We start from the raw sequence: 15,924 nt of genomic DNA, 5'->3' as shown, positions 1-15,924 counted from the left end.
AAGCCCATATGGATGACAGTGCGCTCAGTCAGAAACAAAAGCTCCGTGCAGGGCGCTCAGAACCCCAGCTCACTCCTCAAACACATGGGCCTGTCATTGCCACTGCCTCACAGGCCTGCAGAGAGGTACTGCTGTATTCAGATGTCAATATGGGGCTACCAAAGTGACCACGTCCTTCAGAGGTACGCTTCAGCTGATGAAGTGTTTCCATTAGTGACTCAAGCACATGGAAGACATGGAAGAATTTTAAAATAACAAGCATTAAAGAAAACTACTTCTCAACTACTGAGATACATCAGTGTTGTCTCAAGTCAGCCTTATGTGACTCCTGGAGGGTGATAGAGATGCATAAAGGTCACACAGCCCTCCAAAATGATTGATTTTTGCGATCTGGAGCTTAATGAACACATAAGGATGCTTTAAAGTCTTGGGAGAGACATATGAGATCCAACTGTAAAAATAATGCAGCACCTCCCTTAAAATAGGCTTTGGCTGATGCTTTGCGATGTTCTGATGGTCACTGCACTGGAGCGTGACACAGAGGAGGGAGACCCTGATGCCAACCACTCCTGGCACATCACTTGCTTCCTCAGCTGCTCACATTGCCTCTGAGCATGACCTGCATTGCATATGCACAACTGCTGTGAGCAAGCTGGCATTTTCATTTTGACATGGCTTTGGGCCACCCCCTGCAACCTACGGTGCAGTGAGTGTGAGGGAACAGCTTTCTTCCGGTCTAATCGAGCCAAAGGGATAGAGAAATTCACAGCATGGCCCGGGGATAAGGTGAAGGAGGGGCTCTTGCTCAGGTGTATCTCAGCTGGAGCTGGGATAGTCAGACCCTTGGTGCTCCGAGTCATGCTTGCCATGTGCTCCTGGGCACAGCTCTGGTCACCAGCTGCAACCCTACTGCTGTGTATTTAAGTATTTAAGCTGTCACTTGCCCAGAAACTTTCTTCATGACAAGTCCTCCAGGCAATGGGATTTTAAGAGCTACAGCCATTCAGGACCATCATTCCCCTTTCTAACAGCTCCACCTGGTAACTAAAGACAGCACGCCATTGCCTGAGGGGACCCAGCCCTTGAAACACCCTGGTGCCACTCCTCACACCGACCCCCAGCACATATTCACTTCTTTACAGCACTGACCTTACATACTTGGGCTTTGAGAACAATCTGCTGCTGTTATTTCAGTAACCGAAACCATTTGTCACTGGCAGAGATGTTGCATGGTCAAGGCCACCATCCACGAGGCTGGCTGAAAACATCGCTTTTTCCCCATGGAAGAACAAACACTGAACTTCTTGCTCACTGACTGTAAGCCCACCAGGTAAGCAATCTACAGCAGATGGCGTCTAGACATGCCACATCACCAGATGTTCCAGCTTTACACGGAAGTTAACTTCTGCTCTTCACCTCTGGAGCAAGGGGCACTGGATGCAGAGAGGGGTTGTTCGCATTCATGCAGAAACACAGAGGCTGAGTGAGCCCTCTTAATGGTTCACTGTGATGCACAAACTCCTGAAGTTCAACAGAGCTTGAGCCAATTATGCTGCTACTTCACAACTGGGTTTTACCGCTGCTTTAGACTATGAAATACTCTTATCTAGGAGAAAAAAGCTACTTTAGGTTCCATAGCAACAGTTTTTTCCTGAAAGCAGCAAACACAGGAAACAGCTAATTGTAGATTTAAAAACACCAGAGAGGTAACCAACAATCAAAGACATTTCTTTCTTCCCTCTTCTCAAAAAGATATACTCATTCTTTTTATTTCTAGAGAATGGACAGAGATGGGGCCTGGCAGGATGCTGGGCAGCTGCTTATGAGAATGCATCAGTTCCAGTCAGCTTTTTGCTCAACCACAGCTTTTTTCTTTCCCTTTCAAGGCCTGCAGAACACATGGCCAAACAAACAAGTGCTTCCCCTGCAGCAACACAGGATCCCAGACATGTCACCAGCTTGTTTGGCTCCCAGGCTTGGCCCTCTGCTGTGCTGTGGGTAGCAGTACCCAGCCAGGCCACCCTCAGACAGAGCAGCGCAATTGCGAGCAGCATTTGGGGGGAGCAACACTCTTTTTTTATGCTGAATTCAGAGTCTGAGGACTTGGGGGTGTTGATTGACAAGAAGCTCAACATGACCTGGCAGTGTGCGCTTGCATCCCAGAAAGCCAACCATGTCCTGGGCTGTATCAAAAGGAGTGTGGACAGCAGGTTGAGAGGGGGGATTCTGCCTCTCTGCTCTTGTGAGACCCCACCTGCAGTACTGCATCCGGGTCTGGGGCCCCAAACACAAGAAAGATGTGGACCTGTTGGAGCAAGTCTAGAGGGCCACAGCTGGAGCACCTCTCCTGTACAGACAGGCCAAGAAAGCTGGGGTTGTTCAGCCTGGAAAAAAGAGAAGGCTCTGAGGAGACCTTAGAGCACCTAAAGGGGCCTACAAGAAGTCTGGAGAGGGGCATTTCACAAGGGTATGTAGTGAGAGGACAAAGGGGAATGGCTTTAAACTGACAGAGGGGAGATTTAGATCAGACATAGGAAGTTCGTCACTGTGAGGGTGGTGAGACACTGGCAACAAGTCACCCAGAGAAGCTGTGGCTGCCCCATCCCTGGCAGTGTTCAAGGCCAGGCTGGACAGGGCTTGGAGCAACCTGGTCTAGTGGAAGGTGGCCTTGCCTGTAGCATGAGCAGCCCTTCCATAAGCGGTCACATGCAGCTGATGGGGGAGCAGTTTAACTTCCCAGAGATCCCCACTCACTTTTTCCAACTGGTCTCAACTTCCCAACACCTCCCCAAGGAAGAATACAGCTTTCTAAAGCTTTCCAAGTCTTCCACTTACAATGGAAGCCCATCAACATCCCAAATGCCCAACTCATGCGCAAGGGTCCAAATGATGGCAGTTAAGAAAATTCAGTTTCAATGTATTTGATGTCTAACAGGCAGTACAAAAAAAAGCTTTATATTTTATTTCTTGTAAAAATCTTTTAACACATGCAGACTAAAACCAGTGTAAGAAAGTATCCACCATCATTTAAACAAATAACTATACTTAAATATAAGTGTCTGCAATTGACTTGTATAAAAATAAGGTATGTTTTGCTTTTTTACAGAAATCCGTTCTCCAGTTCTCAGATCAATAAACAATACACAACTCTAATACATACAATTTAACCTGATCCTTGTTTTCCACCAATTCGATACTGCTAAGGTTTTGTGTGCAAAAGTTGGTAACAGTTTCTTTCCCAAAAGAAAAAAAAAAAAAAAGAGTCTTCTACATGTTTTAGAAAATTAGATATTGGGTTTAAATTAATCAAATGCTAATCAGTTTCTTTGTTCTCACACAGAGTCCACTGCTGTGTTACTATATACAGGCTTAGCTAGGAGCGGATGCGGGGGCTAACCTCAGCGCCTGTGCCTGCTGTGTCCCGACCGGCCGCCGCTGTGGTGTTTGCCCTTGTGGGACCTCTCAAAGGAGCGGGATCTCTCACGCCGGTCTCTGTGGTGTCCCCGCTCATGCCTGTGCTTCTTGGCAGCATCAGAATGATCCCTGGATTTGCTCTGCGAACGCGATCTTGACTTTTTCCTTTTGTGACCATGTCTATTTGCACTCTTCAGCTCCTCCCTGCTGTGTTTGGTCTTCATGTGTGGTGAGCCATGATTGTGGTGTCGGCGAGGGCTGCCGCTGTGGCTGCGGGACCTGCTTCTCGATCTTGAGCTGTACGTCCCAGACAGGCTCCGCCTATTATTGTAGCTTACAGAGAAGTGTTCAAAGTTAAAATGTGTCTTCCACATAGTTACTTTCTCCCACAGGGACAAATATAATCATAATAAATGATGAATGACAGTGACCACCTCAGAACATGCCTCTGAGTCAAGTTCCTTCGAAAACAAAAAGCCCAAACCAAACCCAAACCCGAAATGCACCACCTTTTGTAACTGTTCCTCCTTGTCAAGAATTTTCCCCTCAGTGCCAGACTGAAAACTGGTTATAGCCTTTTCTCCTTCAGTGATCTGACAGTCAGCAATACTTAGGGGAACACTTCAAGACCCAAGCTGGCAGTTTCCAACTTGGATGTCAGCATCAAGATTCTTTAAAAATACCTAGATAAAGCCAGTAGCTATTGCTGCATCACTCTGCAGAGCTCTCCCTTTTCCCCAGCCACAGGAGATAGGCAGTGCACTGAAGAGCCAGAAAGTGCAGAAAGCACATCTTGGAACACTGACAGCAGTCACGTTCTCCAGCGCATTTGGAAGAAAGCTGTGACACGTGAAACTGACTCCTATGACACTTCTCACCACTTCAAGGTGGACCAAGTTCCAAGAAACTGTTTTAATTTATAAAAAGTTCCTTGTGGAGATCAAACAGGGTAAAACCACCTTAGACTCATCATGTGGAGTTAGCATAATCTGAAGCTTCCATTTTACAGCACAGCTACCAACAGAACTGTTCCATGTTAAGAATCAAGAGCCTAAAGCCCAGCCCAAGTCTCCCAACTTTCGCTGGCCAGCACTTAGAAGCTTGTGGCAAGCATCTACGAGCTACCTGGAGTGGCCCTACTTGGAAGTGAAGAGCCCTGGCTGAAGTGTCCCAGAGAACTAAACATGACAAAGAAAAAAACCAAACCAAACCAAACAAAAAAAAACCCAAAACAAAACAAAAAAAACCAAAAAACACAAAACAAAACAAAAAACCCAACAAGACACCCCCTCCCAAAACCCCTCACCCTCACCAACCAAACAAAAATGTACTACTCACTGCCGCCTAGGAGTGTGAGATCGAGACCGTGACTTTGTTCTTGACCTAGATCGACTGGCACTTCTGCTGCTTCTACTTCTCTTGCTTTCTTTTCTCATGCTTGGGGGGAAAAAAAAAAAAAAAAAAAAAAAAAATAGGGTTACACTTTGAGGTACTCATTACTTCCATTACATAGCTCAGAAGTAGTTCACTGTACTTCAGTTGAAGAAACAGTTTTTACAGAAGTATTCTTTTTATCAGGAAGAGATTTCTACCTACCCATTGTAAGGGCTCTTAGAAGCTTGCTGTCTCTCTTCTGGCTCTTTTTTAACGGTTTTGGTATTCAGAGATACTGGACTCTTGTCTTCAGTTTTCAATTCTCTCGGGGAAGCTAAGAAATTTAAGTTCAAAAGTAGGTATTTTATTCACAGACTTTGTCATAAACAAATCGTATCCTTTATACACCTTTACCAGTATTTGCACAAAACGTAAATATGAACTCAAAAGCTACTATTTCACTCCATCTTTCCATTTGTAGTACACTCCCAGAAAAGAACACTGGAATGTGGTACTTGCGGGGAGACGCATCATTTAAAGCCAACTGACAGAGGATGGAGGGGGGGGGGGGCAAAAACACTGGGACCTTCGAGCCAACCAGCCAGGCTCATCTGAGATTTCATCCACCAGGGCCTGAGTGGTACAAAAGAAGAGCTGCCCTTACAGCCCACAGATACAGAAACTGTTATCTTGACACTTAATTCCTGATACTAGAATTAAGACTGAACAGCAAAAGTACAGATTTCATTTTATAGCAGTCAAACAAATGTAATAAACAGCAGAAAATTTACCTGGTTTAGAACTAAATCTGTCTCTACAGACAGCTGATGCAGCCCAGAAATGGATCAACCTTGTCATAGAAGCGTTACTACGCAAGACTGATACATTCCTGCTTTTTTCTGACAGCACAGCAGAGATGCAGCATCAGGACTCAAACCACAGATTCCTCACTCAGTAAGGATCAGAGGTTTAAGGCAGAATTCTGCCAGCTTTCCCTCACTCACTTTGTCAGCTAGCAAGAAGCCTTCTAGAACCCCTGCTTTCATGAACGCACAGGTCCTGCTTTCATTCCGCCTTTTCTAACCTAGGCCCCCACTTCACAGAAATAAGAAAAAGCTCTCATTGTTTAGTGAGAAATTTATAGACTTGCCAGCTCAAAGACCTCTGGAAACTCAGGTGTACTGTTCTTAGGGACATGTAACTGCTACAAATACTGCTTTCCCAGAATACTTTCAGAAAAAGCTCCTGAAGAGGCCATGTAAACTAACAAGAGCCTGTGCCTTCTACTTTACACACCATCACTGGACTGGTTGGTGCTCACAGCAGCCTTCAAATTTCATTGGTGGTTTACACAGCAATAGGACTTTAAGAGGTAAAAGCACCAAGATAAAACTAACCGTTCTTTTATCATTAGAGTTCAGACAGATTTACTGGCTGGTTCAAGATACACATTATATCAATGTGTTCCCTCTAATGCCAAGATGGCACCATGACTTTCCTGTCTTCATTTCCTGACCACAAGCTGTTTTCCTTCACTGCACTTAAAACATCTGACAAGTACATTAAAAAAAGCAGAGAAAGCAATTTTCAGAGACAGCTGCTGCAAAAAGAAACAGAAAGGCTATTGTCACATCCCTCCCAACAGAATAAATCCAGAAAGTCTCTTCACAACACAGTAATGCAAACTCTTGGGTCTGGACATTTTTATAATTATCTTAAAGGTGCTTATTAATATATCCCTCTCTCATCTGTGGAAGAATGGAATATAACATCCCTTTCCCTTCCAATCTGCCACTTCAAGGTATCGTAACTGGTTTTATAATTTGTTCTGTGAGAACACCTGAACTGTCTGACAGCTCGAGCAGCAAGCCTTCCCCCAACCCTCTCCCCCTCACCACCCTGGAACACATATTTAGAAGACTTACCAAATAGTATTCTGCAAGTTTCTGTTCAAAATATAAACTTACATGGTTTGGATGCAGGAGAAAAGCCACCCAGTGTTGAGAGTGCTGGAGTTCCATCTGGATTTAAACCTTTTGCCTTTAGTTTAGCTTCCTGTAGTGCCATTTTTCTCTTTTCTACTTCTTTATCCAGAAATTCATAACTGGGCTGTTGAAGTAACCACGTGGTAAGAAGCTGAACTAATGTAATTCATATTTCCATCTCACTTGTGAAAAATACTCTATTATCTTTTAATCATCTGTCCAGTAGTGTGACTACCATTATCTGTTCTCATACTTCTCTTACAGGAGCAGCCTTTCCAACACACTTTGACAGCCATTAGACAGCCCAAGCTGCACTGATTATTCAATAGGAAAAAACAAACATCTCAAAATTACCTTCTTTCTGGTATAGAGCTTAAGAGTTGTTAAGCATATCTCCTGAATCTCCTCTTCGGTGGTGCCAAAGAGCAAGAACCAGTGAGGACGGGTAGGTAGTGGAATCTGAAAATGGCACAACCAAAAACTTAACAATAGAGATTACAGATCAGGCTTTTGTTTTCAGTATTTTCATTAATTTTCTTGAAACCAAATTACTTGCAATCAAAGGCAATACTAACTAAAGACAGGTGAAGACTCACCTGCAGAGCTCTAGCAGCAAGATAAATACAAGCACATGCTATAGTCTCTGGTTGAAAGCGAACAAACACATTTGTTCGAAGGCTGTCATTCATGTAATTCCTACAACAAAACAAAACAATTGTGAAAGGTTGGAACTCCAGTTTGTATCTTTTTATTTAGAGGATAACAAGGATATCAATACTGGAGACTCAATTGACTTTATTATTTTTTCTGTTATTATATTTAACACTTGGTTTCTTTTGAATTATTGTATTTGATGCTTACATTTGTTACTTCTGTAACAAAGTTTGCACCACTGCCATTGTTTTGAAACCCCAATGCACGTAATAGTATGTCATGGCTACTTCCCAGGTAAGCATGTTAAGTTACACTGTGAAGTGTCCGCTGAGTTAGCAATCTACCAAAGTACTTTTCACCTGTCCAGCTGTTTGCTTTGAACACCAATGTTCTTGTATTTAAATATCAGTATGTTTAAAATTCAAATGCAAGCATGAAAGCAAGGTGTATTTTTAACCTACCATTTTCCAAAGGCTAGATGCAACCTATAAAGTTCAGAAAACATTGCATTTAAATCCTACATGTACCTCAAGTCACATTAACTTCATCCAGAGAGAAGCATCCAATTTGCTCCCTGAGTGTTGGAAAAAGACCTGCAAGTTAGTAATGGGTTTCCCACTTCACTAAGCTACTGTTTCTTCACCATGGCGGCACTACCAAGCAATACATGCCAAGAGAGAGATTTAAACAGCAAAGACCTCCATCGATTTCTAAATTACTGAGCTACAGGAAAGAAAGGAACAGCAGTCAGTAAGTATTGACTCTACAGAAAACCATGCCCAGTACGGCTTCTAAGTGAACATGCTGCATGCACTGCAATCTTCTTTTTTAACTCAAGTTTAGCCAAATGCTAAATCAACTAAATAAACACTGGCAGAATTCTACCCGATGTGTCCTTTAAATACACTACAGCATACAGTAGCTAGGCAATAAATACATTTAGAAACATTTTTAAGTTACTTCTAAGAACAAATATACAAATCCTTTTGACACCCAGACAGAACTAGAAGATGCTGCCCGATGGATATGGACCACTTCAGTGAATCTCGGATGAGAGCTTGCACTGGGTTGGCTGGAGAGAAGGGCAGCCAAACAGGCCATCCCCAGGTCATGGGCTGAGGTGCAGAGGGCAGAGCTCTATGACTTACCATCATGGACTACCCTTTAATTAAAGAGTAGAAAAAAGAACAAAGTTAAATTGAGTTCTCCATTGCTATGTTGGAATCAAGCCATGAAAATAGTAAGCAGAAACAAGCACTAAAATATTTTAAAAGCATAGATCTGTGTAATAACTTACATCTCATTGCTTTGCATATGGATCATCAGGCTTGTTATTTCTGCTACTATTTTCCTGGCCAGGAAAAGAATAGAAAGTAACTTACCAGGCTGTCTGTACCAGTGTTTGGTTACGTTCACATTCTAAGACTTGTAAATACATAACAATGATCTGAGGAATAAGGGGAAGGAAAAAAAAACAAAACCAAAAAAACAAAACAATAAAACACAACACACTTTTAGTATATAAAGCAACAGTATAATCAAACAGTATTCCAAAACAACTGCCTCCTCCTTTTCTAAGTATACACTGTAATCCCACATGTCAGCCAATCATGTTCAGACAATTCTTAATCTTACTACTTTTCTATGATTTTTAAAACCTGCCACCTTCAACATTTCCAAAGGAAGCAATTTCTGTCAAAGCCAATATGACTATTTACCCAAGCACTCTGGCAAAAGAATTCATCATAACTACTAAGACATAAAGAGAAGAAATCAGGTCATTTTTTACACCTGCATTTTTTGCACCACAGCTCACAATGAGGCCATCAAGGTAGAAAAATATTTACAATTATATTACTTTTGAGAACTCACCTTATGCGGATGCTTGACATGAACACAAAATCCCAACTCCTTCAGTACCCTTCTTTCTGCTTTGATTACTTGATTTTTGGTGTTTATGTAGTTCTGATCAAGTATCAGGGGGCTTGGAGTCCTATAGTTTGCAAGAAATAAAATCAAAACTGTTTTGCATATCCAAAAATAGTGTCATCTCTGTTTTCCCTTCCAACCAACTAATGGCAACAGAAACCTGTTTTCAACTCCTGCAAGCAAGTTTAAGCATTAATCTTGTGCTGTCCAAGTTTAGATAAACTAGTTTAGATCCTGCTTTTGAGTACCTACAGATTAGATGGCCAAGATTTAAAAAAAATAATTAAAAAAAAAAAATCTTTGGCTACTGTGTATGCCAACTATTCTGGTCCAGCTGCTGGAACAAAGTCAACTTTACAGTGAAGATCTCAAAGAGCCTTTGCACTTCATAACAGAGGTGGGGAAGGAGTGTGATACAACTACCTTTGCCAGGTAGGACTTCAAAGCAAAAGTAAGCCAGAAGAAGCTGGACTGTTTTACCGATATTAATAGCAAGCTTGCGCCTTATAAACTGAAGTTCCCTACCCACTGGAAGACATGATTACTCCTATCTCCTGAGAAGACAGCCCTGCTTCTGTGATCTACAAGAAGCCTAGTAAAGAAAGGAATTTAACGTCTGAGATGGTGGCAGATCTGCCCATGGCTCTGAATGCTGCACCCACAAACCAGTAGATACGTCACTTGTGCTACTTGAATTTGCAAAACAAGAGCTCATTTCACAGATTCAAGCGTAGCACTATGAAGTCCCAGCTCCTTCCAGATGCAACACCTGAACTCTCCAAAGCCTTTTTTAAACTGTTGTATGTTTTATGCCCAAGTGTCACACTCCATTCCGTATTCTTTTCTTTGTCCATGCTTACACTTGACCTTTCAATGTTCCACACTGTGCATTTTAATCCACTTTTGCCTAAAGACAGACCGGCTTATTCCCCTATTTGTAATATGCCTCACATTCCACACAATTTCCAATGCAGGAGAATGTGACTAGTTACACACTAATAAACCAGTCTGTTTACATGAAAAACCTAGCACATCCCAAGCAATGGTGACAAATTTATTTTACATTACCTTTGAAAGGAGGAGGAAAAAAATTCAAAGTGGATTCAAAAAGCAGCAAAGTGTATTTTGTCTGTTTTATCAGACAAATGTTTCACTACTAACTTGCCTTTTTTGAATCCATGCAAGTTCCACAAGTGGGTCACACTTATCTCGCCTGATAGGTCCCACATAGTAAAAAAACAAAACAAAACAAAACAAAACCAACAAAAACCCCAACACTCAAAGCCCCCTAGGTTTTCACCCTAGGAAGAAAGGGTCAATTTATTTACAAGGCTAGCTGGATGGCTTCCCAACTTCCACACTTCATACTGCCTCCTGCAGTCACCTGGAAGGATGCTCATTACCACTGGCCAAACAGTAACAAGCTAGTCACTTCTCTAATAGAAGCATCATGTTGGGAACTCCTCTTTCCAAGGGGCTGAGAAGCAGCTCCCAGGAGGTCTGAACTACTGCATTTTCTTGGTGCCAGGAAGAACCTACAGTTCAAGTACAAGCCTTACTACTTCTGCCTCCTAGAAAAATCAAAAAATATTTTTCCAAATTATATGAATTAACTTCTTTGGTTAAGTGTTACTCTTGCTCATCAGGCCAAGTTTGCAAAGTTCATGATTTCAGCTACTCTAAATATAATCCAGGCAGAATATGGGGGTTTTTGTTGCTTCTGTGGGTCCTTTCCATGAACTGGCAAAGAATAACCTTTAAAGCTTCTTTATGGTAGCCTCACTATCAAGTTTTATTTTACCTGATCACTCCAGCACAACAAATGCTGTCTGAACACAATGCTCCAGAGTGGGAGACTAGAAGAACCAAGCTGAAGTTCTTACAATTCACTTCCAATTGATTTCAACTAACTGGGATTTATAGTAACGTTTCTTCCAATATTGCTTTAAACAATTTTACCAAGAGATCACTGGCATTAACAGGATCTGCAAGGGATCATCCAGAGCAAGTTTAGGTGTCCAGGCTCAGCTTATCTTGTTAGCAAAACACTTCACCAGAGGTAACTGTTTAATCCAAAATTTCTTAAGGCAGCTATGGCTTCCAGTTTAAAAAAAAACCAAAAAAACAAAACACACCAAAACCCAAACAAACAAACAAAACCCAAAAACCACCAAAACCCAAAAAACCAAAACCCAACACCACTGGGACTGCACAGGACCATCCAATAACCTGGCAGAGTGTATCTTCCATGTGTCTCTGCATTCTGTGAAATCTATGTAAGAAAGTCAGTATTATGAAAACACAGCAAGGTAGCTTGAAGAGCAATTGGAAAGACTAAGCCTTACTGCACAAACAGTTCATAACGTTGGTTAGACACGTTCAACAGCAAAGGAATAGGAAACCTAGAATTTTAACACTTGAAAGTGTGCTCTACTCTGTTGTCCCATGTTAGCTGGTCGCTTATGACACACAAGTTCTAAGTATCTACAGATGTAAGGAAGCCATGAAAACCACTTGTTTATCCAGGCAGTATTTCTAACAAATACAGCCCTTTATCAACTTATACAAAAATAAAAATCTGCAGAAGACTTTATTTTGCTCCTTATTACCAGCAAAAATCAGGCTCCCCACTGTATTAAGATTTACCAATTGAGTACTTTCTTTTCCATAAACTCCCAAAGTGTTGGTACGCATAATTATTTAGAAGTTGGAAGCTTCAGAGATTTCCCTTTGGAAAACTTCTTAGCTTTCTACTAAGAAAAAAAAGAGGAACTTTGCTACTGCATTTGCTGCACTTTGTTCTCAAGTCCAAGTTAATGATCATGTTAAGTCCAAGTAACAAAGTAAAGTAATTTTTAAGCTTATATATAAGATACAAGCTTCAAGCCCTTTGTAGCCAAGTAGTATTGCATATTTACTTTGAATCTGGTCTTACAGATCACTAAAGCTCCAGGCAAGACTTTATAACAGAGAGCGCACAGTGCCCGTTCTGGTAAGTCAGTCTAACACTTGAAGTCACAAACTTCAGAGACTGCGTAACAACTCAAAAGATTAGCACACATTATAATGTGTTTGTAACAATAAACCAATTACATACACCCTGACAAAGGAGACCTAAGTTCGACACAGCTACAGCTTCATTTGATGCAATATTAAGATTTGGTGTCTTTGGAACGTCTAATACTTTAGAGAAAACATGCCTTGCATGCAGTTTTGTTCATAATGCAAAGTACTTCTGACAAGTACAGTGTAACACCAGCATCTCATTTCAAAGATCAGATCTCTCTAACGCCAGCCAGTAAAAGAGAAGAAAGCAAGTTCTATATTTGTCTCCAACATTGTAAATACAAGCACTGCAGATATATAGAACAGTTTGAAAAACACTAAGTAGTGTGTACGATTAACACAGGCCACTTCCAACCCAACTGCATGAACCTGTTTGCTGCAACAGAAGTAAAGAACAGCTGACTGAGCATCTCAAACCAACATTTGTGAGATTACACAATGACAGGAGTCATATCTGGTTCCAGTCTCATAGGGACTTTCTACAGCTTCAAGTCACATTTAAAGTAAACGAAATCAACTTCAAACTACATTCTACATGTTAAACAATAGTTTCACTTTGCTCAGGACACAGATGTTTCAGGACACAATTTTTTAAAAAGCAGGATTTTCATAATACGAGCTTTTCTCCATGCACACAAACATTTTTACATGCAATACTACATGACATATGCTCGTAAAAGATCCAAAAGGAAATATGCTTGTCCAAAACACTTTTTAAGCTTTTTCTTACTTCGCAGCATTAGAAATACCACCTAGCAGTAACTCAGTTCACTACAGGTCTTACAAAAAGACAATTCCAATGCAATTCCCAGTTCTGTAAACACATACATGTAAGGGACTGCTTACATAATAATTTATATAAAAATAGCTTTACAAATTCAAGTCTTCCATATCCATGTGAAGGCATGAATTCAAACTGCAATTATACAGAGCCAGAAAGTGAAACTAAGAACCCAAAACTGTGTAAGAGAAAAAGCAAGCCTACTCAAGCTACTCAAACTTCATGTGCAGGTTAATAGCTTCAGTTAACAGAGGTACTAGACTAGAGACAAAAAGAAAAGTACAGCAGCCTAACTGCTGGTTTCAGTTCTGGGTCATGTGTGAGAAACTAACTAAAGCCTAAGTGTTAGCTTCAGATTAAAAAAAAAAAATATTAAGCTAGTATTCTAAAAACCTGGACAGCAAAGAAAAAAGCTTATAACAAGATACAGGAGTTCTTCCAAATGGTTCACCAGCGGCCAACCTGTTAGTCCCCCGATTCCAGTGACCTATTCTCAGAGCACTGGCTTCTCCTTGGGGATTTTCGATACTTCACTCACTGTTGCCATGACGACAGCTTCATCTTTATGTACCACTCCACATCACCCAGGCTTTGGTAAATGTAGCTGGTCGCTGTATAGTCGGTTGCAAGGGAAAAAAGAGTTGAAGTTAATAACGTGTACAAATTATGTAACTGTAATCTTGTAAAAAGTACAGAAAATGTTTACATCCTGTTTAAAGGAGAAAAAGCAAGTCTGAATGTCAGACTTCAACATTTTTAAGATTAATTTCATGCAGATTCACTCAGAATCTCAATGCAATACCCATTTCTCCAGAAAATAATGGGTAGAAGTGCACGATTTCTCTTGACATGATGCATTTTAGACACCATGTAACATGCACAAGTGACATTCTGATTTGGAACAGGCTAGCTGGAAAGATTTAAGTTCACAGGTTAAGTTCAGTTTCACTGATCCTTCACACAGCACCAAGAAACAACTAATTGGTATTATCACTGCAAAGAAAAGCACTGCATATGATTAATCAACCTTAACTGCCTGGATCACAGCCAAAACATTGCAAACCACTGAACCAGCTTCAATAATTCAATAATAACCAGACTCCCTTATCTTAACTGCAGTAAGAAACAATACCACCGAATTCACATTCAGCATAACTTCACACAATTCTCTCAGGGTCATCAGGGATAACAACTTTAAAAAAAAAAAAAAAAAAAAGAGAGAACAAAGCTAAGTGCCAAAGCATAACACCAAATCATTCTTGTTTTATCTAAAACTAACTACGAAAACAAGTACAAGACAAAAGTTTTAGATTCAACAGAAACATAACCAAGATAAAGACACCAAGAAAAAGCTGGCTTCCCTAAGAGATTTCAACTCTGCTCCTCAGAAGTGGTTACACAACACTAAACGGAGCAGAGAAATAGAAATGAATTCAAGAATATAGGTAAAGACAAAATCCTTTCTGTAACTACAGATTACCTTAAGCTTTAAGCAACTGACTATGAAAACTAAAGCTACATTCATCACAGCTGATGCCTCCAATCGCAGACTCTTAATACTGCCGCAGGACAGGTTTAACAGCAATTTAGGAAAACTCCTTCCCTTAACCATTCCTTGTTCCTTCCAATGTCAAGTTAACTTGCTTCATACATGAAAACACAGATAGCTCTACACACAAAAAAGCAGTATTAGGCACTCACAACTGAGACCAGCTCTAACAACTCAGCAGACAATTATCCAGATCTGCACGCAGATCAGGTAAGCTTACACTCCACTGACACAAGCACTCGGTACTATGAAAACCCACAATCTCACTTTTTACAACTAAAGGTGCCTTCAGCTTCCAAGACTCAAATTACACATTAGTTGTTCCAACTGGTGGCATTAAAGCTGCAAACACTGCAGCCAAACTATACTTTTTTTTTTCCCCAAATACTTTTCCAAAAACTCTTTTTCTAAGAAGTAATACTATCATCACTGGGAAAAGTTAAGCTTTCGTTTTTTGTTAACCGATATCTTACTGGTGCCATGACAACATCTGGATGGCTACACATGCTAACAAAAGAAAAGCATTAAGACTACTTAACACAGTTAGAAGTCTGGAGAACATACAGCAACCCGCTAACTGGCTACTCATACCTGACTACCTTCCAAGACTACAAAACATCAAAAACCAGTTAGCAATGGACCTAAAACTAGAAGCGATGCTCATGACTTATAGCTATGTAAGGAACGAAAACAGATCTACCTAGTAAACAACAGTAGAAAAAAAATCACCATTGCACTGTACTGCCTACACAGCAGCCAATGAGCACTCCCTTCTCAGTTTTAGGTCGTTGAACTTAGCCTGCAAAGATACTGTGAATTGAAAACTGCAGCATACATTAGTGACAAGAAATGCTTATGTTCATAACAAAGCTAATCTTACCTTTTTGCTCTTAACTGACGCAAATGATGGAACACGTTGATCACGTCCCTTATACGACGAGGTGCCTCTTCGATCTTGGATGCAAGATTGATGCAGGCCATAGCAACAATCTGAAAGGAAAATCAGTTTTCATAAGAAAATTACGTTTAATCCGGGTAAGAGCAGAATTATACAACTTTAAAAAGAAAAACCGTGTTGTGAGGGCTTGAAAAAAGCGGCCTGTTTGGCGTGTGGCTGGCCAAATCCTCCAGCTGCTCAGCACAGGGCCTAAGGCCCTCCTCCCTTCCCGCCC

The 15,924-nt window shown here is 41.0% G+C and overlaps 1 protein-coding gene across 1 annotated transcript; it reads right to left on the bottom strand.

The window, feature by feature from the left end:
• Positions 1-2,927: 2,927 nt before the first annotated feature.
• On the bottom strand, positions 2,928-15,745 carry CCNL1 (cyclin L1). Its single transcript, XM_010014175.1, has 9 exons — positions 15,633-15,745; positions 9,300-9,420; positions 8,810-8,874; positions 7,370-7,469; positions 7,128-7,232; positions 6,756-6,897; positions 5,011-5,122; positions 4,753-4,851; positions 2,928-3,747 (listed from the first exon to the last, which is right to left on the bottom strand). The coding sequence occupies exons 1-9, from the start codon at positions 15,731-15,733 to the stop codon at positions 3,399-3,401; spliced, it is 1,194 nt and encodes a 397-aa protein (XP_010012477.1). The 5' UTR covers positions 15,734-15,745; the 3' UTR covers positions 2,928-3,398.
• Positions 15,746-15,924: the final 179 nt, after the last annotated feature.

This window comes from Nestor notabilis, unplaced genomic scaffold (assembly GCF_000696875.1).
Source record: "Nestor notabilis isolate BGI_N333 unplaced genomic scaffold, ASM69687v1 scaffold4645, whole genome shotgun sequence".
In the NCBI taxonomy this organism is placed as follows: domain Eukaryota; kingdom Metazoa; phylum Chordata; class Aves; order Psittaciformes; family Psittacidae; genus Nestor; species Nestor notabilis.
The sequence above is the reverse complement of the archived record's forward strand: the minus strand, read 5'-3'. Positions and strand labels throughout refer to the sequence as shown.